This window comes from Eptatretus burgeri, unplaced genomic scaffold (assembly GCF_056783735.1).
Source record: "Eptatretus burgeri isolate ZD-2024b unplaced genomic scaffold, Ebu_testis_v1 Ebu_testis_scaffold_3161, whole genome shotgun sequence".
Classification (NCBI taxonomy): Eukaryota; Metazoa; Chordata; class Myxini; order Myxiniformes; family Myxinidae; genus Eptatretus; species Eptatretus burgeri.
In genome coordinates this window covers 121,920-143,642 of record NW_028225109.1, presented here as the reverse complement: position 1 = coordinate 143,642, position 21,723 = coordinate 121,920, and the positions used below count along the sequence as shown (strand labels likewise).

At 46.3% G+C, this 21,723-nt stretch overlaps 2 protein-coding genes across 9 annotated transcripts in view; one reads left to right on the top strand and one right to left on the bottom strand.

Annotated features, from left to right (window-relative positions):
- Nucleotides 1-2,196: 2,196 nt before the first annotated feature.
- LOC147006606 (uncharacterized) lies at nucleotides 2,197-11,493 on the top strand. 3 transcript variants are annotated; one of them, XM_085868401.1, is made up of 5 exons: nucleotides 2,199-2,991; nucleotides 3,067-3,129; nucleotides 3,387-3,449; nucleotides 7,305-8,318; nucleotides 8,403-11,493. In XM_085868401.1, the coding sequence occupies exons 1-5, from the start codon at nucleotides 2,835-2,837 to the stop codon at nucleotides 9,191-9,193; spliced, it is 2,088 nt and encodes a 695-aa protein (XP_085724527.1). In that variant the 5' UTR covers nucleotides 2,199-2,834; the 3' UTR covers nucleotides 9,194-11,493. The 3 variants fall into 3 exon arrangements, with proteins under 3 accessions (XP_085724526.1, XP_085724527.1, XP_085724528.1); XM_085868400.1 differs by having other exon boundaries at nucleotides 2,197-2,991; nucleotides 7,305-11,493; XM_085868402.1 differs by lacking the exons at nucleotides 7,305-8,318; nucleotides 8,403-11,493 and having other exon boundaries at nucleotides 2,532-2,991; nucleotides 3,387-3,597.
- Nucleotides 10,916-21,723, bottom strand: part of LOC147006604 (uncharacterized) — a 52,208-nt gene continuing 41,400 nt past the window's right edge. For 5 of the 6 annotated variants that reach the window (XM_085868411.1, XM_085868412.1, XM_085868413.1 and 2 more), the window contains one exon: nucleotides 10,916-13,686. In XM_085868411.1, coding sequence (XP_085724537.1) covers nucleotides 13,147-13,686 — 540 coding nt within the window. In that variant the 3' untranslated portion in view covers nucleotides 10,916-13,146. The remainder of the gene's footprint in view (nucleotides 13,687-21,723) is intronic. The other variant, XR_015054724.1, reaches the window with a different exon arrangement.

The window sequence follows — 21,723 nt, the reverse complement described above, 5'->3', positions numbered from 1 at the left end:
ACAGATATTCGCTCAGATCCCGGCCGATTGATACCAGGGTCTCGCATGTGCTGTGGCTGTTCAAAAGAACGAAGTACTCGTCCACGGTCCCGCATCCGGGCGAAGCGGGACAGTTATTGGGTCTGGAACGTTTCTTGGTGGTTCCTCGTTGTTTTCCTGAATGGCAAACGATGAGCATTTATGAGGGGGATTTTGGCAGCAACTTCTTGAGAGATCTCGAGGAATTTTCTGGAAACCTTCGCTGTAGTTTCATACACATTCTCATCGGATGAGGTGGTACGTTTTTGTTTCATCTAGATCCTCATTAATTTTTCAAAACAACGCAAACACACGGACATGTATATACATATATATATATATATATATATATATATATATATATATATATATATATATATATATATATATATATATATATTGTTGTGGTTGACGAAATTCACAAACCACCATTCAGGTCCCTTAGGTGAGATATCTCTGTAAGTATATGTGTAGTTAGGCCCAAACCCGTTGTTTCGAGGGAATAAATGTCATTCAGTCGGGCTGCGACTCTTCAGGATAGCCGTTTTTCTTTTACTATCTTTATTTTGGACCAGCCGCCATTACTACCACCACCAACCACGTCTCAACCACCGCGCTCATCACAACAACAACCACCAACGCAACACTCCTTGTCCCCAAGAGCAACCACCAACCACAACGCCGCTTCACAACAACAACCACCAACCACAACGCCGCTTCACAAGCAACTCCAAAACCCAACTCTTTTTTTGATTCGCCTTGCGCTCGCCGTTTTATAGGCGGCAGGAGCAGCCAATATGCAAATTTTAGGATCAGAACGCGATTGGAGGCGGGGCCACGCCACCTCCCCGGTCAGCCATTGGTCAGGCAAAAATGGGCGTGAACCTCTCCTGATCCTAAAATTTGCAGATACGGACCACATACACACGCTTGGAGGGGGGAGGCCAAGCCACCCCGCTCTCGCCAATTGGACGGAGGAGAAGTGGGCGTGAAGCGTTTCTGATCTGAATTTTCCCCTCGGAAAGGCTGCCATTCGCGCTCGCGGCTCGGTGCGTTCGGCACCAATCGCCGAACGGGCCCGAGACAGCCCGACGTTCAGTGTTCACAGGTGGTGCGGGAATGGCCGTGGAAGCGATGATGTGGGATGAATTCGTGAAGGTAAAGGCGAAGGTGGTGGAGGGTCTTCTGTCGTGAGGGTTGGCGTTGTGGTTGTTGTCTGCGGGTTGGAGCGTGGTTGTCGTTGGTGACGATGGCTGGCGTGGTGGTTAAGGTGGTTGTTGTGTGATGGCGGTTGAGACGTGGTTGGTTCAAAATAACGACAGAAAAGAAAAAATGGCTAACTCAAAGTGTCGCAGCCCGGATGAATCACATAAATTTCCCTCTATACAACGGGTTTGGGCAAACTACACATGTACCTATGAAGCTATCTCACCTGAGGACTCTTTATGGTGTAATGCGAATTTCCACAGCCGTAACAATATGTACATGATTCACACTGAGGTAAAATGTACATGATCCACACTGAGGTAATATGTACATGATCCACACTGAGGTAATATGTACATGATTCACACTGAGGTAATATCTATATATTAATACTGAAGGACCAATTTTGTGCTCCTCCGAGCGGTCGCGTCACGTTTTTCTCAGTACTGTGACCTGGACTGAAAGAAACTTCGTACCTGTAAGAGTGCATCGCACATTGTGGCAACAGTCAACCTTCAACTCTAAAGCAGAATAAACACTTTTCGTTGAGATGGGGGTGAGGAGTGAAGAGAGGGGGCGGGGGGATGAAGAGACGGGGGTAGGGAGTGAAGAGGCAGTGGGGGGGCAAGGTAAGCAAATTTTTGGGCGGGGGTAGGCAAATTGAAAGCGGGAGATGGGGTTAAATGGGCCAGGGGATGAGTGGACGGGGGCTGGGGTGAATTAGGCGGGGTTGAGTGTGAGGGGGTGGACAGGGGGCGGGGGCCCGGGGGCAAGTGGGGCGGAGAATCAAGAGACAGGGTAGGTAATATGTACATGTGAAGTGAAGAAGTAATATGTACAGGGCTGGGGTAATTAAATTTTTTGGCGGGGGTAAGCAAATTGAAGGCGGGGGGGGGGGGATGGGCCAGGGGTGGGGGAAGAGTAGGCGGCGGCAAGCACGCCCTGTCCAGTCCATGTCCCTCGAGTGTGGGTGAGCTGGTGAGGGTGGTTGAATGAACGGAATCCGTCTGTGACGGGGTTTCGGCGAGTGTACATGATTCGTACTGAGGTAAAAGCCACAACAAAAGTGTTTTCTTGCGCATGCGCACGCTCCGCCCCTGGTGACGTCATTCACCGAACACTCCAGGTCACGTGAATGTTTAACGCTGTGCGGTGTATAAACACGATTGGGTTTGATTTCTATCTTGTAAATGTTTAACGTGTGGGACAGTGTTTCGCTCTCTGTCGAGCTGTGCAGGCACGCATTGTGAGGAAAGAATTATAATAAATATGAGACGCAGACTTGGCACATCACAAAACACTGTTTGAGGAAACCGGAAGTGATGTAAGAACGACGGTGTTGTTGCCACCTCCACTGAATATTCTTGAAATTCATGTTGGCTTCTGAGTTTTAATATTAATATCATCATTATTTAGAATTTTAATTGTGTGGTAGTTTTCGCGAAGAACACGATCAATTGATGAGTTTTCCTGTTTCGTCGGTCACAGGGCAGAGCGGCGCGAATCTGCCGCTGAGAAACCGCGATGCTATCGTGATCACGTGATTTGCTTTTCCCGGAACACTTCAGGCTCCCGACTCGTGTTCTTCACGGTCTCCTGTATTCAGGACGATGCACGTGATCCGAGATCTCTCCAGCGAAGATCACAAAGGGAACACCCTGGGATCCACGAACGGCTTCGATGGAGGGAACATCGTCGGTCCGGGAGGTTCTCCCTCAGACAGCGAGTCCATGGTCGGTTCACCCGAGGATAAGGAGGCCGGACCCGGTACGTGACGTTCACTCCGAAACGAGATCTTGTGGTTCCTGAAAGTTTCCTTTTCATGGATTGTTTGTGTTTCAGATTCTCTTGTGAAGGTGAAGCTCGAGTCCGAGTTCGTCGATGATTCGTTCCCTCCATACGAAGGTTTGAACCACAAACTCATTCCCTCATTCATTCCTGATGAAACTCATTCCCTCCACCACCGAAGGTGAAGGGTCACGATATCTCACAAAGTTGTGGACGGATTTGGATGAATGTTGGTGGACACGTTGGTTGGGTTCGTGGAGTAAAGACCTTCCGTTGTTAATTGAATCCCCTTGTTGTCCTTTGTGAATGAATGTGATTGTTAAACTGTTGAACGTACCTGACACGCTTACTTTTGTCCTTGTTGTTTTTTCCAGATCTTATTGTGAAAATGAAGATCAAATCTGAGTTTGTGGATGAATCGCCCTCTCAAGACAAAGGTCTGAACCTCATCGACATTGTAGTTGTACCGTTTACAAACAACGATGAATGTACATTGTACGGAGGTTGTTGTCCAGAGAGACGTTGTACTTACCTTCATGACGTGTAGATACTCGAACACCAAGATCGTTAAAAACCCAAATTTGTTTTGATATTTGAGACGTTCACGGAGAACTTGCACGTAGCCGACGTGTGTGTTGGAATCGATCGGTCACCAACATGCACTCCCATCCATGAAAATACCGAGGGATGTCTGTTTGTTGAAGATTTTTTTTGGACACATAGTCGAGGCTCGTGGAACAGCTCGTACGAGTGCAATGAACGGATCAGAACACAACAGAACAAAAGGAACTGTAGAGAGAGGGGGAAACACCAACAGCAGAGCCGAAGGCCAAGACATGGGGCGGCGGATAAAATATGGGTCTGAGGAGGAATTGGGTGGACAAGATGGATACAGAAGAAAACTCTCAGGAGGGAAACTTGAAATTTGGAAGGAGGACGGGGTGGGGACGGGGGTTAACGAGGGTATAAAAAATCATGGTTTTGGATGGGGGATGATTTGAATATTGTGTGGAACAGCTGTCTTCAAAACATGGAGGGAAGAAGGAGATTGAAGAGAATGTGGAAGTGGAGGGAAAAAACAGAGGCAGGGATAAAAGAGGAACAAATGAGTGGAGGTGAGCAGCAATCCTGGATTTACGCAGTTCCACCAGAAGGTCAGGACAAATTAGATCTGTGATTTGCGACAGGTACGATGTCAACCTGTCATAAGCTGTTTCATGGTCGGGTTGTCGGCGACAAAACCGTCTCCCCCACCAGGTTTTTTTGGTGAGAGCTCCCTGAAAATATCTGTTCTTTCTCCGCTCCAATCAGTTCTTCTGACCACATGCTTGTCAAAGTGGACATCTCTCTGGCTGTTATCAGGGAACCACCTCAATGCCGTCGAGTCTGGCATCTTCACTCAGGATGACTGGCAGGGTCTTCAAGCAGCCATCAAACTTATAGACTGGTCTGCCATCGCTACTTTCTCAAACATCAACTCATCCTGCGAATTCTTTCAAACAAACTTGCTCCCCTCTCCCCTCTTTTAGCCCCTCTCGTCTTCTGTTATCCTTCCCTTCCACCCACCCTTGGTTTACTGAAGCTTGTGGCGAGGCAGTTGTCCTGAAACAATTTGCCTTTGCCTCATGGAAAGCAAACCCAACTGAGGGTAATCTCAGTTCCTTCCATAAAGCTCGGAACAAGTGTGTACCTTCCCTCAGGAGGGCCAGAAAACAACATCTTTCCAAGCTCAAGTCTGAGCTCTCAAACCTCTGTCCCTGCTCAAAATCCTGGTGGCGTCGATTCAAATCTGTTTCTGGTGTATGTTCCCCCTCCATTACCTCAAAAGGCCGCACTGCTGATACCGCACGTGAAAAGGCTGAATGCCTAAACTCAGTGTTTGCATCAAAGTCTTGTGTCCGAACCCATCGCCTTCTGTACCCACCTTACCCAGTCGCACCCAACTGTCCCTGGACTCTGTGTCCTTTATTTCAGACAAAGTGGAACCTCGACGTCAAAACCTCGACGCAGGTTCTGCAACTGGTCCAGACGGCATCAGCCTACGTGTCCTAAAAACCTGCTCCTCTGCTCTTGCTCACCCTCTCTCTGTTCTAACCAATCTCTCATTTGCTTAAGATCATCTGCCATCTGCTTGGAAATCAGCAAACACTACCGCTCTGCATAAAAAGGTGCAAAAACATCCCTACAACTGCAGACCAATCAGCCTTCTCAGAATCATCAGCAAGGTTATGGAATCCATCATCGCTTCAGACATTAAATCCTTCCTCTTCTCCAATGGCTTGATTTCCGATCATCAATTTGGTTTCAGAACAGGTCACTCTACCCTGGATATGCTGCTTCTGCTCTCCCAACAATGGATGGAGGTCCTCAATGCCGGACATGAAATCAGAGCCATATCCCTGGACATATCGCGTGCTTTTGACACGGTCTGGCACACTGCCCTGCTCACAAAACTCTTCCTATGGCATCCAGGGCCATCTCCACTCATGGCTCGCAGACTTCCTCTCCTGTCGCAGTCAACGTGTGGCCCTAAATGGAGTTCTTTCATCCCCTCTTCCTGTCAAGGCTGGAGTTCCTCAAGGTAGAGTTCTGGGCCCTGTTCTTTTTCTGATTTTCATCAGTGATCTCTCCGACTCTCTGGAAAATCCTCTTTGTCTATTTGCTGATGACTCCACCCTCTACCGTACCATCTGTCATCCCTCAGACCAGCAAGCAGCAGCTTATTCGCTCACTGCAGATCTGGGTAAAATCACAAACCGGTCCAACACGTGGAACATGTCTTTCAGTCCTGACAAATCTCACACTCTCACGATGTCTCTCCGAAAGGACCGTTTGGAAAAACCCCCATCCACTTTCTCAACAATCCTCTGGAAGAAGTCCATTCATTCAACCTTCTGGGTCTCACTATCTGCCATGACCTTTCCTGGGAAAGTCACATTTCCAACCTCGCCTCAAAAGCCAGTCGCCGACTGGGAATCCTCCATCATGCAAAGTCCTTCCTCAGCCTACGTGAGCTCCTCACCACTTACAAAGCTTTCGTCCGCAGCCTGATGGAGTACTGCTCTCCCCTCTGGGCTGGTGCTCCTGCCCCTCACCTTTCTTGGCTTCACGCTCTGGAAACCAAGGCATTTCGGATCATTGGTATCTCCTGCGGTGAAACTAAGTCTTTGGGCCTCTCACTGCAGGCAGGTCGGTGGTCTTTCTATTTTCTCCCGTCTCCTCTCTGGTCTTGCCCCCCTAACAGCCCCCCAATTTTTCTGCAGGGCGCTCAAGGTCTGTCAGCAACCCCCTTCTGGTAAAACTTGCAAAACCACGAATCGCTGCTCACCTTCACTCTTTCATTCCTCTTTTTTCCCGACTTTGGAATAAACTCCCACACTCTCTTGAACCCCACTCTCCCCTCCAGACCTTCAAAACAGCTGTTCACCACCACCTATTGTGGTGGTCTAAATCTAAATCCTCGCTCTTTTCAACCCCCGTTAATCCACCCCAAACCCACCTTCAAATTCCCTGCTTTCCTTCCTGAAAGTCCCTGTTGTGTCCATCTTGTTTATCACGTGTTCTCCGCCCTATCCCTCTCCCTTCCGCAGATCTTCTCATGTCTCTGTTCCCCACTGTTTTGTCCTTCCCTCTCCCACCCTTCTTGTCTCATGCCCCCCTTGCTGTGCGTTGTGTGTTAGCTCTCATACGAGTCTCGTCAACGTATTCAGAAAAAATAAAAAAGACCATCTCCCCCACCAGGTTTCCTGGTGAGGAGGGTGTATGATATGGACACCCAGCAGAATTAAAAACAAAACCTGTCAAAGGGCGGATGAGTTCCTTGTGAGCCAACGGCCATCCATATCTCATGCCCAACTCTCTGCCGACGTCCTCCTGCAGTTGGGTTGCTTTTTTTAGGAGGTTTGTGGCATGATTTGCACTCCGGCCACCGTAAAACCCTTCATTCCGAAAAACCCACAAATGAAAAGAAATGGAGAGTTCATCCTCTGCTGCTGCCCTTCGCAAGGCAGCTCGCAAGATCATGGGATTGGGGAAAGCTTTTGGGAACCCCATTCCTTGATGATAGGAGGAAAAGCACGTGTGTGTGTTTGGTTATCTCTCTCCCTCTCTCTTTCCTTGTCTTTCTCACTCTCATTTTCCTCTCTCTTTCTCTTCATTCCTTCTTTCTCTCGTCTCCTCTCTCTTCCCATCGCTCAAAATTTTTGATCCAACTGGAGTACAATGTGTTTTCTGTGTTTAATGTTTCATTCTAAAAGGGATTTATGAATCCTCTTTGTGAATTGCCATTGCAGAGAAACAAATGAAACAGGATTCTTGTTCCAAGTGTTCCCCGTTGGTCGACACTGAAGTTTCCTTCAATCAGCACGTGACACGGACTCTTGGTCAGGATGATGACCAATTTACTGGTGTGTCCAACAACAACAAGAACAGTTCTCCAAACATCCTGAAAGAGAACGTCCAAGGAAGTGAGAAACCACACAGGTGTTCTGTGTGTTTGAAAGAATTTAATCGTTCATCACATTTATGTCAACATCAAAAAATACATTCAGGTGTGAAACCCCACAAGTGTTCAACGTGCAGTAAGGCCTTTACTCGATCATCACATTTATATCAACATCAAAGAATACATACAGGTGTGAAACTCCACAAGTGTTCAACGTGCAGTAAGGCCTTTACTCAATCATCAAGTTTATATTCACATCAAAAAACACATTCAGGTGTGAAACCCTACAAGTGTTCAACGTGCAGTAAGGCCTTTACTCGATCATCACATTTATATCAACATCAAAGAATACATACAGGTGTGAAACTCCACAAGTGTTCAACGTGCAGTAAGGCCTTTACTCAATCATCAAATTTATATCAACATCAAAAAATACATTCAGGTGTGAAACCCTACAAGTGTTCAACGTGCAGTAAGGCCTTTACTCGATCATCAAATTTATATACACATCAAAAAATACATTCAGGTGTGAAACCCCACAAGTGTTCAACGTGCAGTAAGGCCTTTACTCGATCATCAGGTTTATATACACATCAAAAAGTACATACAGGTGTGAAACCCCACAAGTGTTCAACGTGCAGTAAGGCCTTTACTCGATCATCAGGTTTATATACACATCAAAAAGTACATACAGGTGTGAAACCCCACAAGTGTTCAACGTGCAGTAAGGCCTTTACTCGATCATCACATTTATATCAACATCAAAGAATACATACAGGTGTGAAACTCCACAAGTGTTCAACGTGCAGTAAGGCCTTTACTCAATCATCAGGTTTATATACACATCAAAAAGTACATACAGGTGTGAAACCCCACAAGTGTTCAACGTGCAGTAAGGCCTTTACTCAATCATCAGGTTTATATCAACATCAAAGAATACATTCAGGTGTGAAACTCCACAAGTGTTCAACGTGCAGTAAGGCCTTTACTCAATCATCAAATTTATATACACATCAAAAAATACATTCAGGTGTGAAACCCTACAAGTGTTCAACGTGCAGTAAGGCCTTTACTCGATCATCAAATTTATATACACATCAAAAAATACATACAGGTGTGAAACCCCACAAGTGTTCAACGTGCAGTAAGGCCTTTACTCAATCATCAGGTTTATATCAACATCAAAAAGTACATACAGGTGTGAAACCCCACAAGTGTTCAACGTGCAGTAAGGCCTTTACTCAATCATCAAATTTATATACACATCAAAAAATACATTCAGGTGTGAAACCCCACAAGTGTTCAACGTGCAGTAAGGCCTTTACTCGATCATCACATTTATATCAACATCAAAGAATACATACAGGTGTGAAACTCCACAAGTGTTCAACGTGCAGTAAGGCCTTTACTCAATCATCAGGTTTATTTACACATCAAAAAGTACATACAGGTGTGAAACCCCACAAGTGTTCAACGTGCAGTAAGGCCTTTACTCAATCATCAGGTTTATATACACATCAAAAAGTACATTCAGGTGTGAAACTCCACAAGTGTTCAACGTGCAGTAAGGCCTTTACTCAATCATCAAATTTATATACACATCAAAAAATACATTCAGGTGTGAAACCCTACAAGTGTTCAACGTGCAGTAAGGCCTTTACTCGATCATCACATTTATATCAACATCAAAAAATACATTACAGGTGTGAAACTCCACAAGTGTTCAACGTGCAGTAAGGCCTTTACTCAATCATCAGGTTTATATACACATCAAAAAACACATTCAGGTGTGAAACCCTACAAGTGTTCAACAGGCCTTTACTCGATTATCAAGTTTATATAAACATCAAAAAAATACATTCAGGTGTAAAGTCCCACAAGTGTTCTGTGTGTTTGAAGACTTTCAGTCGATTATTAAATTTATATTAACATCAAAAAATACATGCAGGTGCTCGACGTGCAGTTAGGCCTTGACTCAGTTCTCAAGTTTAAAGAAACGTTGAAGAATCCAGATGAAAGATAAACCGTACAAGTGTTCTGAGTTAAACGAGGCACTGTAAGCAGACATTGAACTGGTGTACAAATTGAAAAGGACAAAATTCCTGAGGGAGTTGTGAGTACCAGTGACTTTGGCCTAAATAATGACGATATGTTGTTCAATGGGAAAAATGTCACCGGAAACCTCGAATTGTGAAAACATGATGCGAAAGGTAGAGAAATGGAACACTTGGACTCGACACATGTTCCAAATGCACGTTGTTTTGTGAAACAAGTTAATTTTGTTTTCACTCATCTTTGTTTTGTTTATTAAACTGTTTTTCAATTCATCGATGATTCTTTTGATTGATAAATGATTCTTGCATGGAAGCACGAGTAGTCCGAGTTTGAAGTGGTTCCTCTGCACCAACCTGTGTTCCATTGGTGGGTATGTTTCTATTTCTGGACCAACTAACCAACCCAACACAGGTCATTGCTCTGTCACAAAGTGTGGAAATCTCAAACCCAAGCATGAACTCGTGGAATCGAACTTGCATCAGTCAGTGTGGGAACAATGCATTAATGTCGATGGTAAAAGGAGGGAACTAAAGTGTCTGACAGGATGGAACATTTTACTCGTGAGAGCAGTGAGAATTCTACCAGGATACAAACTATTGTTACGGTTCTAGGAACCGTATGCAAACAAATATACAGTCTTCCCGGTCAGTTATTCCATTAAGTATATGTGCAGATAGAACCCCCCTGTGTGTTGTGGGAAAGCAAAAAGGGTGCGTTGCGATGGCTTTTAGTTTGGTTTATAAATCATTTCTCCCCTTTTATTTTGAACCACATTACCCTCCTCTCGCTTGCTACTCTCGCATGGGCTTAACATGTTCTTGTTCGCCGACTCACCCGACCTTCTCGCTTTCTGAGGCAAAATCTTTGTGCAGTACCTTTTTGGTGAGCCCGGGCACGCATGGAGGAGTGGGCGGGCTTCCCGGCATGGCCGAAATCCCGCCCAGAAACGGCGGACCCCATGGAAGCCCTTGCCAACCAGGGCGGACAGTGACGTCTGCTTCGTCGAGGCCCCACCCCGACCTTGGGGATCTATAAATGACGACAACATTCTCAGTCTGGGTTCTTCTTCTGTTCAGTTCTTTGCTTTTCGGGGGTCGTTCGTTCAGAGAGGATGAGCTGGAAAGTGAGTCGTCTTGAGAGGATGTGGGCGAGTCAGAGGGTTCGGAGAGAGTGAGAGACCTAAAGACTCAGCCTCATCGCAGGAGATACCCAATGATCCTGGGTGCCTTGTATCCCACATCGCTGAGCCAAGAAAGAACTCGCACACTGTTTGTGACTGGTCTACCCTACGACATCAAGCGTCGGGAACTCCACCTGCTCTTTCACACTTTCAAGCCCCGTTCATACGGGGTACCGACATTATTAAACATTTCACATTATTAAAATTAAACACACACACAGGTACACGCATTACCCTTTATTCGAATTATATATGAATGATCATGTATTTAACAAAAAAACTTCAAAATATAATTATAGCGAAACAAAGATTTTTTTGCATAGCCTGTGGCTAAATGAGTCACTCCTGCATTGTTGGAGTGGAATTTCCCATGATCATGATTGGAAAAAAACGAAAACACTCATACAGGATGATGAATTACCCTTTACTCGAAGCATGTATGAAAGATCATCGATAAAAAACGTTTTTATCACAAGATTATAGGGAAACAAAAACCCTGCTGGGTCAACCTGATCCATGAATTCATTTGCAGGAGTATTGCATTTTTAAAGAAATCTTCTCGTGATCCTGAAAAACAAAACACATCGGAATATGCATCACACTGTATTCTAAACATACATGAACGGTCATGTGTAAAAATGTTTTGTTCGAGTGGAATATAGGTTCAATGAATACTCGGGTCTGTCTGACCCACGCATGCGTTTACGTGAAGTTTTTTTTCACATGAAAATTTTAATGACATTTTTCGAACAATCCCGAAAAAAATAATTAAACAAACACACAGGAATGTGTAAAAACCCTTTATTTTGTGCATGGTGCAAAGATCATACAACAAAAAAAATTTTATTCAAAAAATTGCAAGAAAACAAAACTCTGCTGGGTTAATGTGTCCCGTCGAACGCGACGGAGGGTTACACCAGAGTTGGTGTCAAAGCCACCCAATGCTCGCCTGTTTATACATTTATCGTTTTTAAAAGACGTCTAATAATTAATATTTTTTATAAAGCATTGCAGTGAAGTATAATTTTAAAGCAATATATGTATTTGTATATTGTAATCAGAAACAAGAGCGCAAGTGAGCACATTTTTCGCCCGAACAAGAAGGTATATACAGAATTGTGCTACAACATGGAAAACAGCATCCTGGTTGCCATGGCAACCACTTTAGATAACGAATGTATATCGCGACACACCGTCTCCACAGTCTGTACCTATGTACCAAATATGAAACGTGAAAGTTGAAAACTTTGAGAGTTAGAGTGCGCACAGGAACTGATGGAAAACAGCATCCTGGTTGCCATGGCAACCACTTTAGATGACGAACATATGTCGCGACACACCGTCTCCACAGTCTGTACCTATGTACCAAATATGAAAAGTGAAAGTTGAAAACTTTGGGAGTTAGAGTGCGGACAGGAACGGATGGAAAACAGAATCCTGGTTGCCATGGCAACCACTTTAGATGACGAACATATGTCGCGACACACCGTCTCCACAGTCTGTACCTATGTACCAAATATGAAAAGTGAAAGTTGAAAACTTTGGGAGTTAGAGTGCAGACAGGAACGGATGGACGGACGGACAGACAGACAGACAGACGGATGGATGGATGACCGGTATCACGTAATACGCCCCGATATATATATATATATATATATATATATCCTGTGTATAAAAAATAATGTGGTAGATAAAAACAAATAATGTGGTAGATAAAAAAAAATGTGGTAGATATTCAATCCCAACTTTCCTATTAAATTCCTCCATCTACCCCCACAACCGTAACAATTTGTATGAAATTTTGCTTCGATCAATTAAGCTGTTGCAAGAGAAGGAATTATTTTCAAGTTTTCATTAAATCCAATACGGCTGCCAAACCACATGACCGATGACGTTTTAGTTATCACCCTTGTATTCCCACGGGTAGTCGATGATGGACTTCACGTTTCAGATGAGATCCGTTGCTTCAGCGGTTTGAGGGATATTTTTTTAAAAGGTTTTAGCTCAAATTCAACATGGCTGCTTGACCATGTGGTATATAACGTTGAAATTTTAAAACTACATTTCCCATAGCCTCCCTCCTCGCTACCCTCTCTCCTCGCTCTCTCTCTCTCTTCCCCATCTTTTCCTCCGCCCTCCCTTCGTATTTCCGTCAAAAAAGTGACGGGTGGTATTTGCTAGGATCTTCACATATATGGGATTTCCTGTCATTTTACACAGTTCCTGAAAAAAGGATATACAAATTAGGGATTTCATGCTCAACTCCTGGTACTATTGGATTAAGTTGTGGAACAAATCCTGGGGGAATCCCAAAAAGGTCTTCCCACGTGACCAGAAATTGAAGGTGAAGGAGAATGCAAGATCCAGCGAAATGATAACAAAGACAAACTGAAATAATTGCGAGATCAATTCTATATAAACCCAATAATGAACTCTAATCTCGAGACGGTGGAGTCTACTGTGGACGAAGAGATCGTTTTGTAGTTTCTGAGGAAGGGCGGCAGCAGTCCACACAAAGATCGTGAGATGTCATCCTCTCTCCAACGTGGTAATGCTGGTGTGGTTCCCAAACTCCGACAGCGAGGGTCGTCCGTGGTGTGACGTTTGGGGGACCACACCATCTACTTAGTGGATTACTGCCAGACGTATCCACCTTTCCTGGTGTGGGATGTAGACTCTTCCCCAGGAGCTTTTGATCCTCCTGCCCAAAGCGAAGACGTGCTCGAGCAGGTTTGGGTTGTAAAGTGCAACTCGTGAAACCACCACTGATGTTCATTGATGAGTGTGGGGAGTTTCGGAGAGCCCATTGTTGTGGCCCACGGCTTTCAGATGGATCTTCCACTCCTGATTGAGAACGATTCCTTTGCTCACCCACCTGACTCCTCTGCCCACGAGGAAGATGAAGAGATCGTTGAAAAATGTTTCCTGATGATGGGATGATGTTTGGGGGATTCCAGATGACGTCTTGGAGATGACCACGTAGGGGGCCCATCAACTGAAAAAAAACAAAAAACAAAAGGGGAGACACACATACCATGACACACAGGGGGTCCAGAGATGTTTGGGTGCCAGGAGGGTGTTAGCAATGAGAATTATTACGATTATTGCAAAATAACAACAATTTACACATATGAAACTACGATAAAAATACCACATCCTTGGATCACTATATTGTTGTGGTTGACGAAATTCACAAACCACCATTCAGGTCCCTTAGGTGAGATATCTCTGTAAGTATATGTTAGTCCGGGAGCCAACCGATCAAAATTAAAAAAAAATTGCCCGGTCTGCTATAAAATTTTTGTGTTGATTTTCATAAAGAGACACCCTTTGAGTATATGAAAACCAATGTTGGCAATGGTGAAACTCTTGCGCAACAACACAGTCAACACTTTTGCGAGCCCCCTCTGATAACAAAATGTTGGCAAAAGCGAAGATGTCGGATAGGGGTAGGGGTAATTCATATTGTCCTAAAATCATAACCACTAAACCTATATACACAAATGACCCCTCATATTAAAGAGGAGTTCATTTCCTATATCACAATTGGTGTAGATTTAACCTACCTACAATTGACAAGGTTATATGTCAAACAACAAAAGATTTATGTAACTCAGAAATGCTTGACTGCTATCAATGGGGTCAGGAACAAGAACATACTTTTACATGCCATGGTTTTAAGGAAGATAAAATTAGAAATGGATTAACACAATATTGTGACATGAAACATCCTCTTCAGAGGAAGAGTCACTCTCTGAAACAACTCCACCACATGAACCTCTCTGACCAAGGCATATGCATGTCACTCAGCAAGGCACAGCAGCCTTTTTGCATGAACATCGTTTCAGACATTTGGATAATTTGCACATGCAAGACACCGTTTTGTCTATGTTTGGCTTGGCTGGCTTAGACATGAGAATTGGGACCAGTTTTCCATTGATAAGGGTTCTGCCAAATGTTGTGGCTGGGGAAGTGCTCGGTCACTGAGATGTGCACGTCTATACAGAAGCAATTGATACAATGCTCTTAAAACAAGGAAGTAAAACGCATCTTCTGTTGCTGGCAGTGACCTAAGGTCTAATTTTGAAGAGACAAACATATGCTGCCTGAGGGTATCCAAACAGCTGAACCCTTTTGGCCATGCAGAGCAGTCCAGTATACTCTGGCCTCATCAATGACACATTCTGTTGCTGCCATTTCACTATCTCTTCCAAAATCAACAAGGTGGGGAAGGTTTCCTATCAGTCCCAGAGAAACCTGTGCCGCTCTTCTTTTCACAGGAACACAGGCATCATCCCAACTGACTGGAAGAGGGGCCTTGTTGTCCCTCTCTGGAAAGGGAAGGGTGATCGCCAAGACTGCAACAACTACCGAGGGGTGACGCTGCTCTCAGTGCCGGGCAAGGTCTTTGCTCGGATAATTCTTGATAGGGTTCGCCACCATCTGCTTGAGCACCAGCATCCAGAGCAGTCAGGCTTTACACCAAAGAGGTCAACGATTGACCGTATCCTTGCACTTCGTGTCCTCACCGAACGCAGACGAGAGTTTCGGCAGGGGCTGCTTGCAGCCTATGTTGATCTCTGTACCTACACAATAGGTACAGTGAATCGATTCAGTGAATCGGGATGTCCTCTGGAGGATTCTTGGTCTTCGTGGGGTGCCACCTAAACTGATCGATCTGATGTCTGAACTCTACTTTGGTACTGAGAGTGCTGTGAAGTGTGGTGGTACCATCTCTGACTTATTTCCAGTTGTTACTGGAGTTCGTCAGGGATGTGTACTTGCCCCCACACTTTTCAGCACTTGTATGGACTGGATTTTAGGGAGGATGTCGGAGAGATCAAGTTGCGGTGCATCGTTTGGCAATGTCAAGATCTCGGACCTTGATTTTGCAGATGATGCAGTCATCTTTGCGGAGACTTTAGACATCCTCTTGGGGGCCCTCGAGGTGCTGAATGAGGAGTCGGAGCCGTTGGGATTACGGATTTCTTGGGTCAAAACTAAGATCCAGGCTTTCGGTGACATCTTGGATGCTGCTGTCCTGTCTGTGTCTGTTTGTGGTGAGGATGTTGAGGTCGTGGATAGATTCACTTACCTTGGCAGTGATATTCATGTCTCCGCAGGTTGTGAGCCGGAGGTCAATAGACGTCTGGGTCGGGCCTGGGGAGTCATGGATTCACTGGATCATGGGGTGTGGCGCTGCCGGTACCTGTGCGGGAGGATGAAAGTCCGAGTCTTCAGGTCCTTGGTACTTCCAGTCTTGCTCTATGGGTGCGAGACTTGGACTTTGACCAAGGATCTGAGACGGAGACTTAATTCCTTTTGTACCAGGTCTCTTCGAAGAATCCTTGGCTATCGCTGGTCGGATTTTGTGTCCAACGAGCGGTTGCTGAGAGAGACTCGGATGAGATTTGTTACCTGCATAGTCCATGAGCGTCAGCTGCGGCTGTATGGACATGTGGCTCGTTTTCCTGACGCTGATCCTGCTCACCAGATTCTCTCAGCGAGGGAGTCTCGTGAGTGGAGGAGGCCAGTGGGCCGACCACGTGCCTCATGGTTGCAGCAGGTTGACCATCATCTCAAGGAGATGGGGATGGGCCTGGCATCTGCCTGGGGGATGGCCAGACGGAGGCCCCTGGAGTACCGGCGGAAAGTGGACGCAGCGACGCGCTGTTCTGGCACATGCTCCCATACCTGACCTGACCTCTTCTTTTCCCCTTCTGAATGGGTAGCTCACTGTGTCACATCCACACAACACATATGTGCACAGAAGTGTAGCTGCGACATCAAGAGGATTTTCTGGTACTTCTTGCTCAACACTTCTACCAGCTCATGAATAGGTAGGTATTGATTCTGCCGTTGTATCCAGAGTTCTTGCAATGTGTTCAAGCAGCAGAAGTGATATATACACAGCATAATTATGTCTGTATCTGATGCATGCACAACAGCTCGATGGTGATCAAGATATTCCACACAATATGCAAGATGAGCAATAATCCTTGTGTCTGCCTCTTCATGTTCTTCACAAGGTAAGTCCAGAACTGAACTTGATGCTGATGTGATGGAAAGAGTGTGACCTTTGTTTTCCATCATACCACCAAGAATGATGGTCACTCTATCCGGAATAGCTTCAGGACTCTCACAAAGGGAAGTGCCAATGAAGTTCTGAAGATTTCCTTTATTTCTTGGATTCTTCATGAGTAAATTCCAGTCCAGAATTTCTAGACTCTTGGATGGTGAGAATTGTCTTGCCTGGTCTGTCTGGTTTCTCCTCTGCTGCTCATCACCCTTCAAATATGGCTATCATCAAAATCATACTGATCACCAATGATATTGACACAGTTGCACATTTCAGGTTTCAACTGCAGGAGCTTGCGAAGATACAGCTGGGGAAGTTCACCAAATGTTTTTGCACCCATTTTTTGGTATTTATTTACAAATGCCATTGTGTCTACCAGATAAACTGTGTATAGGTCACTCTGTGGTAATGATGGCAGCTGTAAAACAACATCCTGCTCAGCTTCAGCAATTAGCACTGCCACGAAATCAGACTCGTTGCCTTTGCGCATTACAAACCCCTGTGCTAAGCGTGGATCAACCTCAAACAGGGATGAAGGATAGTCTGTCCACTCATGGGAAAATGCAATCTGTCTTGTGACTGGGTCGGCATCTCGATAGAAACACAGCACACGTGTAGTTGCAGTCTCATCTTGATAGATCCTGATTAAACTCTGTTTCCTTGATGGGTTTTGATTTCTTCTGTGAGGAGAAAGTTACCAGCTTCAGTGGTTCAATCTTAATAGAGACCACCTCTTCTGCTTTCATAATGGCTTCCATGCCCTTAGCTTGAGCATGGACCAAGTCTTTCGAAGCAGCCTTCTCACCAGTTGCTCTATTGAGCAGATCCACTTGGTTGTTACACTGGAATGGGTTTATCATCTGCTGGCATATCACTTTCTTGATCTCCTCAACATGCATATGTTCTTCTGTTGCCTGCTTATGTGTTTCTCCATGATGAGTAGATTCCTGTTGGCCTAGATTAGCCATAGACTTTATGTTCTCTGATACAGCTGTGAGAAATGGTGCTGTCTTCACATATTTATCTTGAGCAGCTGGTGCCTGAGATATGCCTTTGAACAGAGATGTCTTCCCTTCATTGTTGTATGTCTGCTCCAGGGCCATGTCACTCCAAACACCATTGAATTTTCCTTTGGAAGAGTGAACTGTGAAGTACCCAACCTGGATCCAGCAAACCTTAACCGAACTGTGTTCAATAGAGTAAGAGGATTTTGGGGGTAGGGGTAACTTTGGTTGACAAAAATGTTAATTTTCTCTTTAAAAATTGATAGAACTCACTCAAATTTGCTGTTTTAATTAGCCATGGATACCATGTTCATATCACATTAAGAGAAATTAGTATTCTAATGCAGCATCTGCCTATGATAAGAAAAGTTCTAAAGGCCATCTTCAAAAAACGTTATTTTTAAGGCATTTTTCACAAAATTATGTACTTTTACGAGGTTTACTTCCACAAAGGCAATTTTTTTTTTGTCATTTTACAATGTACTGATTGAATTCTTACATTTAGTTCACATTTATTTTTCATGAATGTGATTTTTTAATTTTTTTAGAAATTTTATTGACAATTGCTGTTTTATCAAATTTTTCAAATCTTCCTCAAACAAAAACGTCCGTCAAAATTTTTCGCAAGAGCTTATGAATTGCCAACATTGGTTTTCATGAACTGCAAACATATATCTAAACATCCTGGGGGTGTAAAATTTTATAGCAGAGGCTGTAAGGTCCAACCCTAAAACAGCCTCGTACACAGGTTGGCTCCCGGACTATGTGTAGTTAGGCCCAAACCCGTTGTTTCGAGGGAATAAATGTCATTCAGTCGGGCTGCGACTCTTCAGGATAGCCGTTTTTCTTTTACTATCTTTATTTTGGACCAGCCGCCATTACTACCACCACCAACCACGTCTCAACAGCCATCACAACAACAACCACCAACCACAACGCCGCTTCACAACAACAACCACCAACCGCAACGCCGCTTCACAACAACCACCAACCACAACGCCGCTTCACAACAACCACCAACCACAACGCCGCCTCACAACAACAACCACCAACCACAACTCCGCTTCACAACAACAGCCACGACCTTTACCTCACAACTCGCCACCATCGCATCCACACCATCTCGCGCCACTCGTGGGCACCGATACTGGACTCGTGCAGGGCGCGCACCGAGCAGCGTATTCAGAGACATCACAGACTTTCCGAAGAAAAACGGATCAAAAACGACTCACGCCCACTTTTGTTCCATCCAATCGGTGAGCGAGGGGCGATTTGGCCCCGCCTCCAGGGCGTTGGAGGGCGGTCGCTATATGCAAATACATGGATCAAAAAGCATTCACGCCCACTTTTCCTCGGGCCAATGGGGAGCCAGTTAGAGAGGTGAAGGGTCGGAGGCAGAGGGTCAAGGGTGAAAGAGCGAAGCCACGGGGCTTATATAAACGGCTGCGTTCGTCAGTAAAGGAGTGGTGCGGAGTTCAAGAGAGTCGTCGGTGGAGCTGGAAAGAAGTGGGAGAAGTCGAGAGTGAAGAGTTGGGACGAGCCAAGAGAGGAGACGGAGAGGGCGAGTAGACGGAGCTGTGGAGAGGTGACGGCGGCGAAGGCGGACGAGGGGGTGCTCGCATCGGTGCCGGGAGCTGCAGAGGGAGAGCCCAGCAACGCGACCGAGGTCGAGGAGGAGACGCTCGCCACGGGACCCGAGACAGGGTGATATCCTCCTTCCCCCGAGCATCAGCAACCCCCTCCTGTTTCCCCCCGCGCTGAGATAGTGAGACAAAGGGGGCCCCTTTCCCACCCCCTACCAGACACTGTCCGCGAGGCCCGCGGAGTTGAGGCGCCACCGCCGCTCTGCGTCTCATCATCAGACGGTAGGCCCAACACGGTCTCGGCCCCAGGCCCGCCTACCCCCCTCATCCTGGAGGGTGGTTCTTTTTTTCTTTTGCTTTGGGAATATGTGTTGTCGGCGCTGTCTGTGAAGTAAAATTGTATAAGTGTTGCCGTGTGCCCGGTAGTCGGTTAGATCTGCATTGTTGCATTTGCTTTTTGTGTAATATTGTGTTTCTTCTTCTATTACATTTGCTTTTGGTGTAATTGTATATGTGTGCTTTCCGTTCATCGCGAAATAAATGTGCTTATTGTTGAACTGTTTTCCCGCTTCGCTTCGTCTTTTCCACTATTGAATCTCCATCTTGCTTCACGTAAAGGGTTGGTCGTGGGCTAAAACGCCCGATAATTAATCGAACCGTCGAGGCCGACGAATAACACCGCTCGATTATCCCGATAGTACGGAACGGGTCGCTTAAAGTGGCCCGTGTCCGAAGACGACCTGCGGCGAGGTGCGATCGCCCGGTCTACCCTCCGTGTGGGTACTTAGGTAGGTCGAATTTGGCGAGCAACCCTATCCCACGCGGGGGCCGATTGGCACGATCGCGGTGAGACCGAAAGGTCCACCCGTGACTCGTTCCCGGCGTTAGTCCGAGAGGGTCACGACTGGATTGTCCGTCCGGTGGGCGACATGCCGCGATTCGAGTTACGTGGCCGTCCGCACGCCGGCGGGCGCGAATCCGCAACACTGGTGTCAGGTCGTGCGATATAAACTCATCGCCCTCCTCGCGGCACTGGTATTGGAGAACGGGAAAACGGGCTCTCCTGTCTCCAATTAAATTCACGGGAATCGGTCCAGGGGTGAGAGGAGCGACCCCCGATTCCCTCCAAATTACGAGCGAGCTAAATTAACCCTTTAAGAGAAGCAAGATGGCGTCTCAAGGCGAGCGGGAGCCGAGGGTATTAGAAATGGATGTAGAATGTGTAGAATCCATGGCTCAGGATGAAATCCCCGTGCAGGAAATGTTGGTTGTACAGGAAAACGAACTCGTCCAACTGAACCCAGAGCCCAAAATGGGTGCGGCAGCGGCCGCGGTGTATGACACCTCCCCTCCCCCTCTCCACCAAAACCCTTCCCCAACCCCTGCCGAAACGGCTCACCCAAGCGCACCCGACATGGCCCAGCTATGCGCCATGCTGGCGGCAATGACAGACGAAGTGAAAAACGAAATAAAAGGAATGAACGAAAAGATGGATGCGAATACACAACAAATAAACGAAAAGATGGATACAAACACAAATGAAATGAGAAACGAAATGAACAAGCAAATAAACGGAATGGAAGCAAACATGAGGGAAGAAACTAAAAAGCTGCGGGGTGAGACGCAGAACATGGGCCGATGCCTGCAGGCGGGCATGAAGGCCGTTAGCAGGGAACTCAAAATGGCGACTCCACGTGTAGGAACGAACGAGCTGGGAGGGGGTGCAACGGCTGACAGGCCCGCGGTGGAGGCGGGTGAAAAAATAATTCGGGGGGCGTGTTGGGCGAGGGTCGTGACGATGACCGAAAGGGAAAAATTAAATGGGGAGACCAAAACGTGTGAGACGAGACACGAGGTGACGGTAGCAGGGAAGGGAACGATAGAGGGAAGACTACACGATGAAGACGGGGTAAGTGACGCACACACACACGGAGGTAGTGGAGGACAATGGGGGTGAGCTGGTGGACTGGGTGGAGGCCCGGTGCGAGCAGCGGGATAGCCTCCTCCAGGAACGAGGGGAGGGAGTATGCCCCCTTGAGGTGAGTCACGACCAGGCGAGTTCGGTCGTGCTTTGCGAGGCTGAGGGGACGGGTGCTGTGGACAGGTGCACGGAGAGCTTGGGGGGTATAGAGGCCCCGGAGACCCTTGTGGGGACACGAATCCCCAGTGTGGTTGTCCCTGTGTGTGTGGTGCAAGGCGTGAGTGCGTCCCCGTGTGTGGAAGCGACCCCGTGTGTGAGTGGTGTGGTGGCGATGGTGCCAGAGTACGTGCTTCCCAGCACGCCGTGTGTGGATGAGGCACCGTGTGTGGAAGAGGCCGTGTGTGTGGATGAAACGGCCAGTGTGGATGAAGCACCGCGGTTGAGT

Bases quoted from the DNA above. Each gene is read 5' to 3' on its own strand.
- LOC147006606 (XM_085868400.1), top strand. From the start codon at position 2,835: ATGCACGTGATCCGAGATCTCTCCAGCGAAGATCACAAAGGGAACACC. The intron at 3,130-3,386 runs GTTTGAACCACA...TGTTTTTTCCAG, and splicing joins TTCGTTCCCTCCATACGAAG to ATCTTATTGTGAAAATGAAG. The intron at 3,450-7,304 runs GTCTGAACCTCA...TTGCCATTGCAG, and splicing joins ATCGCCCTCTCAAGACAAAG to AGAAACAAATGAAACAGGAT.